We start from the raw sequence: 12,506 nt of genomic DNA, 5'->3' as shown, positions 1-12,506 counted from the left end.
ATATGCAAGTATTTTTATAATTACTAAAATTATTTTAATCGTTTTCGTTATTCTTATTGCCCTCAACCGTTAAGTAAATTGTTTGTTTGTTTTGAATTTCGCGCAAAAAAATTCGCGATTAATGTTGTATATATAAAATTTCATGTACTTGTGGTCTAAGTTATATTGAACAGACAAGTAGGAAATTAAAATTTATAGTAAAAGAACGTCAAAATGCGGTGGATAAATTAAAAACCGGTGAATCGGCTTTGGCAAAACATGTGGCGAATTTTAAACATATTATTGATTGGGATCGTATAAAAATACTTAAACAGGTAACGGAAAAGATGAACTAAATATAAGAGAATCCTTAGAAATTGTTAAAAACAAAATGAATAAAAACTGAGATTTAGTCCCTGGAGCCACGGAAGTAAACTTTTGGAAATCATTGTTGTAAATGGCGCCACTGTATAAACATGCTAATTATACACGTACATTAGGTTTATAAGGAACTTCCTATGTATTTCGTGGTTTATTCTCCTGAAGATGGTGGAATTATTTCCACCGAAACATGTAGAGTTTTTAAAGTTTCTTTTAACTTATATTTTTTGAATATTACAAATAAATTATTGTGCAAGTAAAAAACGTTGATGTCTCGTTTTATCAATTTTATTTAAAATATTCTATACAAACCTTTGTCTGTTAGTAAAATAGTCTAAATGTTTCTCTCACGCCTGTTCGTTGAGTTTTTTATTTTTATCATGTGTGACAATCTGAGCGAAAATCAGTAACTAATAGTTCTAAGCAGTTTAAGATTATTTTCACTAAACAATTGAAAGCCCTTCAGTGGCACAGCGGCATGTCTGCGGACTTACAAGGCTAGAAACCGGGTTTTGATACCCGTGGTTGGCAGAGCACAGATAGCCCATTGTGTAGCTTTGTGCTTAACTTCAAATAAACAAACAATTGAAAGATAATTGAAATTTATAACAAGGCAAAATCACTGTTATAAAATCCCATAACTCATTCGTCATCTCATTTTTATGTAAATCAGGCATCTGGTGATTCGTCATGTGACCGGAAATGCAAATAATTAATTATTCATCCTACGCTACTCAACGAACATGTTGTAGAAGTGGCTTTACATTTTTACATTCTCTTTAATATATATAGTTTGATCAGTGATGTTGATTGTTTCAAATGAGGGTATTGATGGGGTAATCTTGTCCAATTTTCTGGAACCACTTGAAGGAAAGTGACTCGTCTCCCAAGATTATTCTATTCACCTTCGATGGGGTTGAAGTCCGGTAAGTGTGAAGGTCACTTCATTCGGCTAATTCCTTCTTCTTCAAGAAATGTTTCAATCAGTTAGCACGATGGGACAGACATTATTATCCACCACGTTGAAGTCAGAAGACAATTCAACCAGTAAATTCTAGTACAAAGAGTTGTAACATCTTATGTCTGTAGGATGTAGAGCTTGTAGCATCAACCAATGCTTATTTTTGCCCACACCTTTCTGTATGAAAATGGGGTTGTATCTGAGTGTAGATTCTCTCCAATGAATATACGCTTATTATCTGACAGTAGGGTGAAGCTTGACTCGCCTGTAAAAATTATTATTGCTTCACGTGCCGTTGGTTCACTGGGCGTGTTTTCGGCACAGTAGAAAACAAGCTGTTTTGTGCCGTGATATCAAATATGAATACGAAGCCCAATCTATCATTCGATTCATCACTTGTCACTGGATTATATCGGCTTCGGGGAATACCACCCCTCATTAGTAACCCTGTACAAAGATGAATTAACTGATGGATTCATATTTAGTATCTTAAACACCTTGTCTGCTGAATGATTCAGTAGAATAAACGAATAGCCGAAATGTTACATTTTCTTCAAATGCAAGCAGAGGTTTAGTGCATGTGGTGATCAAAAGACAACTGAAAACAGATACGTATAATGTTTTGTATCTTGCTACAACCAGAATGCATCTCATTGGACGTCTGTAATTCAGACCTCCATATGATTTATGTTTCTGCCTTTATACTGATACTGCATACACCTGCGTTTGTAGTAATCGTCTGTTTTGTCGAGGTGTAAGAGCAACTGTAAATGCATTAGCTTGAAAACGGTTCCGACATTTTGAGACGTTTGTAGTCAAATCACAATAGCCTGTTGTAATTGGCTGGCTCTCCACGTGAGTTAAACAACTAAATGTCATCATTGGAGGCTAGTATGGTTTGTGGTTAATTTAGAGTATTTTAAAAAACTGTGGTTTACGTCATATGCCAAATGAGACAAGACTGTGTGAGACCTCTATATTTAGCTTATAACCATGTGAAACATTGGAAATCAAACGTACTTATTTTACAGTTTCCACAAATACCTGAAAAACTTACAAACCACAACCCTCTTGAACTGATTGTAGTTTTAACCATACAAGAAACTTAATCATATATCTTAGTACTGCATATTTTAGCACTAATCTAGTTTCAATCGAACAGAAATCAACAAAGAAAAATATTCTGTAAAGAAATATATCAAATGTTGTTTAACGAGTAATGCAGGTGCAGCCAGCTAGATTGTTTGCTTGTTTGTTCCAAATATTCGCGCGAGGCAATACGGAAGCTGTCTGCGCTAAATGTCCCTAATTTTGAACTGATAGACTAGAAGGAAGACAACTAGTCAACAGCACCCACTGCGAGAATAAAGGGATTTAACCGTTTCTTATAACGTACGTACCTACGATCCCAAAGTGCGTAACAACCGGACACGAACAATGGAAATCTTGGTCTACAGCCCGGTACATTGAGCATTAAACTACGCCCGATACAATCACCTAGAAGCACGTGATACACTTTATTTTTTAACATATTTGCAGATAAGCTTAAGTTAAAAGATTCAACGAGTCGGAAGCGTTTATAATGTTTATAGCAGTGTTAGCACTGTTAGCAGTGTTGAACTATAAGAAGAACAGAAGAAAGATAAAATATTTAAGAAAATACAAGTTGGACAACGTCAATCCTCTGATTCCTACCCATGATCCAGTGTAAAACGAAACGTTGAAGTTTCGTAGAATTAACGTTACTGTAAATAACTATTTTACATTTTAAATCGTAAGCAAACAATTACACGTATCTCCTCTACTTTATTATCAATACTCATATGTTTTAATTTACTACATCCAAGACATGCGAATTGGTACTTTTAATTCATTTTTATATTTCCAGAACAACTGTATTGAGTTTGAAGCCACAATAAGCTCCCAATGCGATCTGTTGATTAAGGCCGTTCACGCCAGGAAACAACAGCTACTAGAGTTCGCCAGACAGGAACAAGACCACAAGATCAAGACACTCCGCGACCAGATAACTTCTTGTACTACCAAACTTCAGCAGACAACAGGACTTCTCCAGTTCTGCATAGAAGCTTTAAAAGAGACCGACCCAACGTCTTTCATTCAGGTAAAACGTATTTTTGACCCCACATTCTTCTTACTACTAAAATGTGTTTCAGATTTCATGATCCTTCTACAGGCCAAGTAAAGCTTGTTTTTGTAACCTCAGGAGTCTTTTACAGTAGTTGTTTTTAAACGTTTTACATAGATCTTTCTCTCCCATTTTTTCTCCAATACAATGGGTCCTCCCCATCAAAATTACACTTTTGACGATTAATACAAATTTGTTTGCTTGTTTGTAATTAAGCACAAAGCTACACAATGGGATATCTGTGATCTGCCCACCACGGGTATCGAAACCCGAATTCTAGCGTTGTAAGTCCGCAGACATGCCGCTGTGCCACTGGGGGCTACAAATTGGTTAGTAGAAAAATATTGACCTTGGCTTTAGAAGCTCTTCATTCCTCAACCGGGTGGCGAGCCTAACTCTTCGAGAACCTTTGTTCTACAAGTAAAATAAGTTTTGATCCACACGCTTTCTAGAATTAAGATTTGTTTGATGCTATTGCTTTAATAATTGTTTATGACTCCATCGTTATAGAGATAAGGCCTGTTTCTGACTCCACAATTTAATTTTACAGATAAATCTTGTTTCTGACTCCACTGTTATACAGATAAAGTTTCTTTTTGACTGTAAAGTTTTACGGATAAAGCTTGTTTCTGACTCCACACTTCTACGGATAACGCTTGTTTCTGACTCCACACTTCTACAGATAAAGTTTCTTTTTGACTGTAAAGTTTTACGGATAAAGCTTGTTTCTGACTCCACACTTCTACAGATAAAGCTTGTTTCTGACTCCACACTTCTACAGATAAAGCTTGTTTCTGACTCTACAGTTTTACAGATAAAGATTGTTTCTGACTCCACACTTCTACGGATAAAGTTTGTTTCTGACTCCACACTTCTACGGATAAAGTTTGTTTCTGACTCCACACTTCTACGGATAATGCTTGTTTCTCACTCTACAATTTTACAGATAAAGATTGTTTCAGATTCCACACTTCTACGGATAATGCTTGTTTCTCACTCTACAGTTTTACAGATAAAGATTGTTTCAGATTCCACACTTCTACGGATAATGCTTGTTTCTCACTCTTTTTCTACTGTTGTAAAATGTGTTTTTGATCATCGGCTGTTCTAGAAGTGGAACTTCTTTTGATCCGAAAACCTATATATATATATATATCGATATATACATTAAACTGTTTCCAAACCTCACATGTTTCTACAGATGAAAGTGATTTACTTTATGGGCTCTAGGTTGGGGCGGCTTTGATCAGTAGAGTGACCGATGTGGACAACAGATGGAATCAAGAAATGGCTTTAAGACCTTGGGTAACTTCTAACTTTAACTATGCCCTGGATTATCAGTCTGTGTTAGAGGGCATTAATCATATGACATTTGTAGAGGAGAAACGTAAGTATTATTATAATGTTTATTAGTTTGTAAAAGCAAAAGTGTTAATCTCAATTAGCTTTATTCCAAAAAGTTAATAATAGATAAAAAATAGGCTAAAGTGTGAAACAAAAACAACTGTTTTTAACCTTGTCAGTATAGATTACGAAAAGACATTAACGGAAATTCTTGTTTTAAAGTCTGATTTATTTGCTTTCAGTTGAATACTATAATAATCATTTCGTAGGGATTGTAAACTGAATAATAAAATCATGTTTTTTCTTCATATTGAACGTTAATTAGAGTATCTTTGATAAAACTTTACGCTTCACAAAAGAAGCTTTGATTGATCTATCAATTAAAACTAAAATTAATGTTAATCAACCAATAATTTATGAAACTATTCTCCCATGAAGCTATGAAACAACAACTAAAACTTAATTTTAACCGATAATCTATTAAACTATTCTCCCATGAAGCTATGAAACAACAACTAAAACTTAATTTTAACCGATAATCTATTAAACTATTCTCCCATGAAGCTATGAAACAACAACTAAAACTTAATGTTAACTAATAAGTTATGAAACTCTTCTCACGTGAAGCTGTGAAATAAAACAATATTACATTTGAGTTTTATTTCGTAAATAATCCATACCTCAGAGAATCTTCAGTTTATGGTGTTAATGTATATATCTATCATCTAACAAACTTCACTCTATATGTGATCGTATCTATGTAATAGTTTCAGAACCTCCATTATTTGTGGGCAGTATCTCCAGCCTCTTCAGTTATACGTGTTAACGTGCATAATCAATAAACTAGAAACTATAGTATAGTATAGCATTAGTGTATCCAGTGTTGATCTTTGGATTGAACACTTCTTAACATCCGGTTATTTGTGTTAGTATTCATAATCCTAAGAGTTTCCAGTTATTTGCATTAGTGTTTATAATCATAAGAATTTCCAGTTGTTTGTAATAAAGTACATAATATTCAGAATTTCTAGTTAATTGCATTATTTTACATAATATTAAGAATTTTCAGTTATTTGCATTAATGTACATAATAGTAAGAATTTCCTGTTAGTTGGATAATTATACATAATCCTAATAATTTCCAATTGTTTGTGTTATAATATATGTAATGAACACCCTGGATTATTTAGTAATTTCAGGTAGTGTGTATCAGTAGCTGTTAAAGTTTCAGCTATACTTGATATATATATATATATATACACCTGGAAACTTCTCATCAGTATCGTAATGCATGTATACAACATCTTCAACACCTACAGGCTTTGTATGAGTGTTTTCATCCAGAACGTCCTTTCCTTATTGTTGGTGTGTGTGTGTACAGACGTTGAGGACATTACATCAAAACGGTTTTGGAGCCTCACCACGTTGTTACAGTCCGCAATGCCATGTTTGGTCATGCTGTGGCTGATGACCGTACAACTTGACAATAGCCCTGCAGCCTAGTTTCTGTAGTAAGAGACTCCGTCGTAAGGCTATCATGTCCAATATATATAACACTCGTCCCTGCGTACTTTTCGTAACTCATATGGTATATGAGAACAACTTGACCCGATGTTATTCTGTATGAAGACATAACATTAAAGTTGTCCTCGTAGCTCAAGTTACTAGAATGAAACGGGTATTCCACTGTTACATACCTCAAGCAGATGGAGAAGACAATGAGTATTCATGTTATTCTGTATGAAGACATAACATTAAAGTTGTCCTCGTAGCTCAAGTTACTAGAATGAAACGGGTATTAATGTTATTCCATATGAAGACATAACATTAAAGTTGTCCTCGTAGCTCAAGTTACTAGAATGAAACGGGTATTAATGTTATTCCATATGAAGACATAAAGCATACAACTGCTGTGTAGGCAGGTATTTGTTGCTAACAGCCATGTAGCTGAGACACTGATAGTGTCCTTAGGATGCCATCATCATCCTATTTATCATAATAGCTGAAGGTACACATGTTCTAATGAACATGGTGTCCTTAAGCAAAATCATCAGACCAATGTTCTGAACCTTTGTACTACACAGAAATACCAGCTTTGTATGGAAACGAGGCCAACAGGGTATGAAATAATGAAATAACCAAGAATAAGTCTTCTAACCATACACCCCATTTGTTGGTGAGGAAAATTAGGTTAATTTTAAAATTACCAATGTGAGTGTGCCATGAAAACTTACCTACTTAGGCAGATAACCTTATGTTTGCACACAAAAATTCCCAGGCACGTCATTTAAGGTCCATGGAAAGGTTGTCTTGAAGCTAACAAGAGAGCCACGAGTTTCGGGAACATTTCATCTCTGACAGGGGATATTTCTATAACAGCGTAGTCTTATGTTGTTGTTCTAAGTGAACATTGGAGCTAAACAAGAAGCCAACAGAAGTTGCTGTGGCGGATGATTGTGTTCTTACAAACTCAAAGAGGACCATGTCCCCGAGTGCAAGAAAATTGCTATGTCTACACAAGTTGGTGGCCAGACCCAACTCAAGATCTGTTTGTTTGAACTAGCTGAAGCAACTGCCGCCATAGCTTACTGTTGATTCTCCTGCATCTGCTGTGATGTTGGCAGGAATCCTGCGTCAAGCTATTCGCAAGACTTCAGTCAAAACAGAGGTTTAATCTTCTCTAGGATCTATCCTGCTGGATTTGTGGTGCAACTATGTCATAGGGAAAAATGGTGGCTGCATCATGACATATTGCAATACTTGTGGTAGAGGAGCTGGTTGTTAACTTAACAGTCATCACTGAAAAATGGTGGCTTACTAGGAGTGTCTGATATGATGTGAGATTGAGTAACGTGCTGGTTGCACAAATGTCAACTAAAAATCCAACCTTACCTCCCCATATCATCGCAGGTGCATACCATGTGGTGCCAAGTCCAGGGTTTGACGAAACTAGCTACTAGTGGATTGGACACTGATGTGCTGAATTATTGCAAGCTAGATGTGAGTAGTCATCTACAGAATGAAGGTAACAGTTTCTGACCAAGGATTAACCATTGGTATTTAGTGATATTTGTTGCAGAAAAAGCTAACCAGCTTAATCTGTGGAACATGCGAGCTGAAGTTCTTTGACAAAACTAATCAAATGGGCTATATATTAGTGAAATGGCTGAACTTAAATAATCTGCAAAATATGATTGCACTTTGGATTAAAATGTTGTGAGAGTAGAACTTCATTATTTATCCTAACCCAGGATAGCGGAATAGTAACGCAGATGGATAATTTTGCTAGATGATGAGAGCTTGTCCATTTGTTTAATGCCTAAATTCTAAACTCTGAGCAGCATTTAAAGCCACTGCAGTAACAAACCATACGAGAGTTTATGATTCTGCTGCAAAAAAGGGCACCTTAAATGACAAATCTATAGTTTCAAGAAAAGAAACTGAAGGACCCAGATCTAGTGTTGACACGACTTGCCATGCAGCAAGGTGAAATGCAACCTTCGTAGATTGATGGTTACAGCATGAATGTACAGAAGCTTTAACACTTATATCAGCAAATAATAGTGCAGGATGGTAGGATGTATCGTAGATATGAACTGTTTAGACATTTTACACAATCTTCGATCCAGCTAGCAGCCCCAAGGTCCGTTAAAGCATGAGATTCTTTGGAATTTTGTATGATGTGAGGACTCGAGGATACCAAGGTGTTTTAGGCTATATTTCTATTGAGATGCTGAGTGGTGAGGTAAACACTGCACTGTATATGCTGCCCAGTGTAAACAAATGGCCATGACAAGATAAATTCTATCAAACATCTTTAAGTATTTCTTCGCAAAGAATAGCCTTGAATGAAGCTTGATGGACTGAAAGTAGTAGTTGATATGTGACGTTCGTAATTGATTACTTCATCAAGTGAGTAAAATCTCATCATTTAGTTGGCACTTCAGCATAGTTAATTATCGAAAAAGTAGCAAAATAATGTAGTACAATTCGGAACACCTGGAACAATCCACAAGGATCAAGAAGTTATCTTGAGCAGTCAGCGGTTTGCAGAGTTGTCTATGGTGTTAGGCATGGTGAGGATGTACAAGATATCCAGGGAAGCAGTCAAACATTTGTTTGCAAAGTTTCTGAATTCTGACAAAAGTGACTAAGGTGAATATCTATCATATGTCATGATTGTGTTTAGGACAACAGAAAAAGAGTCAGCTGGTTGGTGACCAAAGCCCCTGGTGCTTAGATGAGAAGTACTGCTCTGTGTGGATATGACGTACGGTCCACCTCCCAGTGCAGATGTGCTACAGTAGTTACAAAAATATGTTAAGTTGTTAGTATCTGTATTAATTGATAAATGTGAATTTGTGCATCAGTGGCTGGTTAAATTGGCCATACATGAAAAAGATTCTATGAAAAATAAAAAATGAAAGAGTTTGAGACTTGGCGTGGCTTAAGTACATGCCATCAGTGCATAAGAAACTTAGTTTGGGCTAAATGGTTTTTATTTCATCTTTATATAGCTCAATCCATTAAACTATGAGCTTCAGTGGTCATGTGTCTAATGAAAATGTGTTGAACATTGACAAACAAAAGCTATGTATTAATGACAAATTCTCATACATGTGCTGGACAAGGATTCAGATGCTGAGAATTCTAAGTCAGAGGACAACTACAGTACTGTGTCATATAACCTTTATCCACATGACGAAGAGGAAGACGCTATAAACAACTCTTTGCTATTTATAAAGAGCCAAATTTAGGTGAATTTATTAAAGAACAACCCAACTATTAAGGAGATCAGCCACGCCATCAGAGTCATCCTCCTAATAAGTATGGCTAGGATTGAAACCGACTAGTAATTAATGATGACTTTTGCACAGAAGTCAAAAGAGACTTTGGCTCTTATTTTCTGAGATATTGAGTGTTATTTCATATTAATTGATATAACTACAAGAATAATTTGTGCTAACCACTCTGTTATAACCACTATGATTCTTTGAGATGAGAGTTTACAGCTGGGTTTAGCTAAAGAAAACTGAAAATCAAAAGAGAGTAACAACCCTTATCTTCCTAGCTATAGAGCGGATTTGTGCTGTGTTTCGGCAATGTAGGCCATACAAGATCCACAAGGTCATTATATCTCGAACAGAACACTGATAATCGATATCATTGTTGATGAACGGTAGGTATTCTGATTTATAAGGAGGCTTAAAAGACATTGCAGTCCTTGCTTTCCAAGTACTCAGGTTGGGCTGTATGGTGAAAGTTAATATATGTGTTCCCACGCGACTTTGTGACAAGTATTGCATGTTTGTGACCACGAATTTGTTTCTTGAACATGCAATATCACACTTTCAATTCTGGTTGGTCTCTACTAATCTTCCTAGTGTGCAGTGAGAGAACTGTTCTCTGCTGATATCATTTCTTATTAATATTGATGGAATGTTTATTGTTCTGCTAAATGTTTTCAGAGTTATGTTTCTGGTAAATTTGGTGTCATGGGTTTCGTGACTCAAAGATGGCTATACTAAGTTAAATGGTATTGTTTTTGGTGTTGGTAGTCTGATACGATTGTGTTTTTTACTATTGTTCCATGTAATATCCGATATTTGATTGTATGTATATTAGTACATACTGTAGTCAAATGCATGGTATGTGATCCAGGTAGTTTGAAGTACATTTTCACAGGATTTTGAATTTTGCCCTTGATTGCATTATTTTCGTGCACTACTGAACAATTGAGTTTTCCACCTTATTGTATTTGTTCAAGCGTGTTGTATTATGTGCGTAAATTTAAGCATACAGACAACACGATTTTTGAACAAGTATATAAATAATTTGACTTGCATATTGAGATTTTTATGTTTGTAAAGATTGTTTGTTTGTTGTGAAGCACAAAGCTATACAATGGGTTATTTCTGCTGTACCCAGCATAAGTGTCGAAACCTGCTTTTGACGTTAGAAGTCGGTAAAGACAACATTAGGTAGCTTAGACAACATTAAAAAATGAACATGACGTGTGCTTTATTTGATTAATTAATTATAGTAAAGAATATGTTTGGCTTAGTTTTTAACTAAAATATTTTAAGTATGTGATTCTATTTTACTGAATGACATGAACGTTGCTATATAACGTACACCATACCAAGTGAGAAACATGGTGATTCCAGTGTTTTCTTTGGTGATGATAAGTGTCCTTTCAGAGTGAATGAGTGAAACATCTACAGATTTTGTAGATTTTTCAGAATAAATGACATTGTTGTTATTGTCTTTTTCAGGATAAAAGAGAGAGAAATAGTTTTTTCTAGTAGATTTGACCTAGAATAAGAAATGAACTATCTTAGAGTTTTAAAAATATTACTTACTATTTTTTTAGACATTTATTTTGTGCAAGAGATTGATTAAACGGTGAGGGCTACATGAGCATAACTTTCAATTTAAAAGTGAGCAGGCATGGAATGGCATTGTTTTGTTTTATTTACGATCAAACTTATAACAGAAAAAGCTATAGTTGAAGTGTAGCTATGCAATATATTTGACCCCTTCACAGTCAAGAGAAACAGCTAATACGTTGATGTCTCATTTGATTAATTTCGTTTAAAACAGCTAATACTTGTAAAGCTGCTGGTCAAGTTTCAGTGACAGGCTTAAGGAGCATGCTAAAGACTCTCATTTCCATTCTATCTGCCACTCTACAACAGCAATGGACAATATTACGATCGAGTAATGGCTTCACCACAGCCAAATACAGGCCATCAAATGGATGGGAGCCTTGGCTCTGGGCCAGAGAAAGCCAGATCACTAGTTCTCAAACTGGGGATACGGAACATATCTTTAGGGGAGCAAAATATAAAATTACTTCAAACTTTCTGTCTGCATTTATAAAGTAAAGCAAATCTTACTGTTGATGTCTCTTAGCATGTAAAAATCCTAGATGGAGCTGCGTGTCTGGCTAGAGTATTTTTGTCTCTAATATTATTGGATAAAGTCCTTTCCATGGAGTGTTTTAGGTCGCTTATCAACCCCCAGATGTAATAGCTCTGCTCCAATAAATGGGTGCACCCTCCCCACTAATAGGCAAGCAGTATATTACATTAATGTACACTTACATGCATACCTATTTGAATTAGTGGTGCACGCCAATTTTGATATTTAGTGATAATGGCATATTGGATTTTTTTACCGGTATATGAACGTGTTCGTGTCTGGGTGGAGACATCTAGTATCAAAGAAAAGGAAGAATGCTCTATCTAAAAAGTTAGAAAACCACTGACTTAAAACTGCCACTACAGAAGATCAAAGAGGTACTCTATAAGAGTTCAGGTGGGAAGATTAGGCCTATTGAGATCATTTACAGCTTTGTGGCATCCCTGTTAATGTTTGTATGTATACATATTCATTTAGTTTAATTATCGATAATATTTAAAAAAATTTCCATAGCCATGAACGTTTCAGTGAACAACCAAGGTTATTCAGGGTAGTTTAGTTTTACAATATTATACTCAGTTATATTTTACTTTGTATTCCATTTTAAGAGTTTGATTTGAACCTGTATTAGTTAAATTAAGGGGACTTAATTTGTTGTTTGTGGTCACGTGTAAGTCATTTTCTATTTCCAGCCTTATTATTTCACTTCACTGTACTTAGTTTTGAACCTATTATATATATATATATATATATATATATACACTATTTATT

The 12,506-nt window shown here is 35.3% G+C and overlaps 1 protein-coding gene across 2 annotated transcripts in view; it reads left to right on the top strand.

Annotated features, from left to right (window-relative positions):
- Positions 1 to 12,506, top strand: part of LOC106461629 (E3 ubiquitin-protein ligase TRIM9-like) — a 52,377-nt gene that overhangs the window by 6,769 nt on the left and 33,102 nt on the right. For both annotated transcript variants that reach the window (XM_022388638.1, XM_022388639.1), the window contains exons 3-4: positions 3,210 to 3,443; positions 4,698 to 4,854. In XM_022388638.1, the coding sequence (XP_022244346.1) occupies positions 4,755 to 4,854 (100 nt within the window). In that variant the 5' untranslated portion in view covers positions 3,210 to 3,443; positions 4,698 to 4,754. The remainder of the gene's footprint in view (positions 1 to 3,209; positions 3,444 to 4,697; positions 4,855 to 12,506) is intronic.

This window comes from Limulus polyphemus, unplaced genomic scaffold (assembly GCF_000517525.1).
Source record: "Limulus polyphemus unplaced genomic scaffold, Limulus_polyphemus-2.1.2 Scaffold1001, whole genome shotgun sequence".
NCBI classification, from domain to species: Eukaryota; Metazoa; Arthropoda; class Merostomata; order Xiphosura; family Limulidae; genus Limulus; species Limulus polyphemus.
Note: the sequence above shows the minus strand (reverse complement) of the source record. Positions and strands in the feature narration are given on the sequence as shown.